Raw genomic sequence first — 1,054 nt, 5'->3', positions numbered from 1 at the left:
GTGCCTCTATAAATAAATCATTGATGGTCAAGGTCAATCAGCCTCTCTTGGCTAAAACAGCACCAAGACATGGATGGCTGGTGCCTCTATAAATAGATTATTGATGATCAGGCGCTCGAGTGCATAAAAGTAGAACCAAATTAGACAAAAATGATAATAATAGATTCACAGACAGGAGAAAGAGGCTAAAACAGGACCTAGACATGGCTGACTGGTGCTTCTATAGATAAATTATATGATGGATTATATTGATGGTCAGGCACTAATGATGAGGATGATGATGATGATGATGATGATGATGATGATGATGATGATGATGATGATGATGATGATGATGCGTCCACACATATACACATACATATTACACACATATACTCATATATATTATACACATACACATATACATATACTGATACATATACATCTACTTAATATGCACGTACACATTCACACACACATTCACATATACGTAAGTATACATACACACATATTATATACTTACACATTATACACATACATATCACTTACAAATAAGCGCCTGAACTTAATATTATCCACTCTATTCTTTACCCCTCAGATAAACTTTCTGCACTTCGCTATCATCTTGTCCGGCGTCTCCATCGCTTCTACCATCATCATTTCTCTTATGACGAAGCCACGGCCTCCACAGAAGGTACGTTTTTTGTTGCTGTTTTGTTTTTGGTTGTTTTTGGGTTTTTTTTAGTTTTGGTAAGAGTTTAAGTCTCATTCATAGCTAAATTGTCTGCAGTCGGCTTGCAGGGACAGTGACTGTTTTCTATTTTAAACTGCACACCCCTTCCACCACCCCCACCTCCTTCCCAGACGCTGAACAGCAACGGAGGTTGAAAAAGTGAAAGTAAAATAAATAGGCAGGCAAGAGCTTAACGGTACTTTAGGTCATACAAGTGCTGAAGTATAGAGTAGATACTAGAGAGTAACATACATAGACAAGAAGGAAAAACGAGAAGGACGATAGGTGTTTCATGGGATTGAAGGAGCAAGGAGAGGCTGAGGGATGTATTTTGAATTTTTA

General features: G+C 37.8%; 1 protein-coding gene across 1 annotated transcript in view; it reads left to right on the top strand.

Moving 5' to 3' along the window:
• Positions 1-1,054, top strand: part of LOC101853571 (sodium/glucose cotransporter 4) — a 9,225-nt gene that overhangs the window by 6,549 nt on the left and 1,622 nt on the right. Inside the window, exon 5 of the mRNA XM_005103789.1 lies at positions 578-673. Within this exon, the coding sequence (XP_005103846.1) occupies positions 578-673 (96 nt within the window). The remainder of the gene's footprint in view (positions 1-577; positions 674-1,054) is intronic.

This window comes from Aplysia californica, unplaced genomic scaffold (assembly GCF_000002075.1).
Source record: "Aplysia californica isolate F4 #8 unplaced genomic scaffold, AplCal3.0 scaffold00389, whole genome shotgun sequence".
Taxonomy (NCBI): Eukaryota; Metazoa; Mollusca; class Gastropoda; order Aplysiida; family Aplysiidae; genus Aplysia; species Aplysia californica.
The sequence above is the reverse complement of the archived record's forward strand: the minus strand, read 5'-3'. Positions and strand labels throughout refer to the sequence as shown.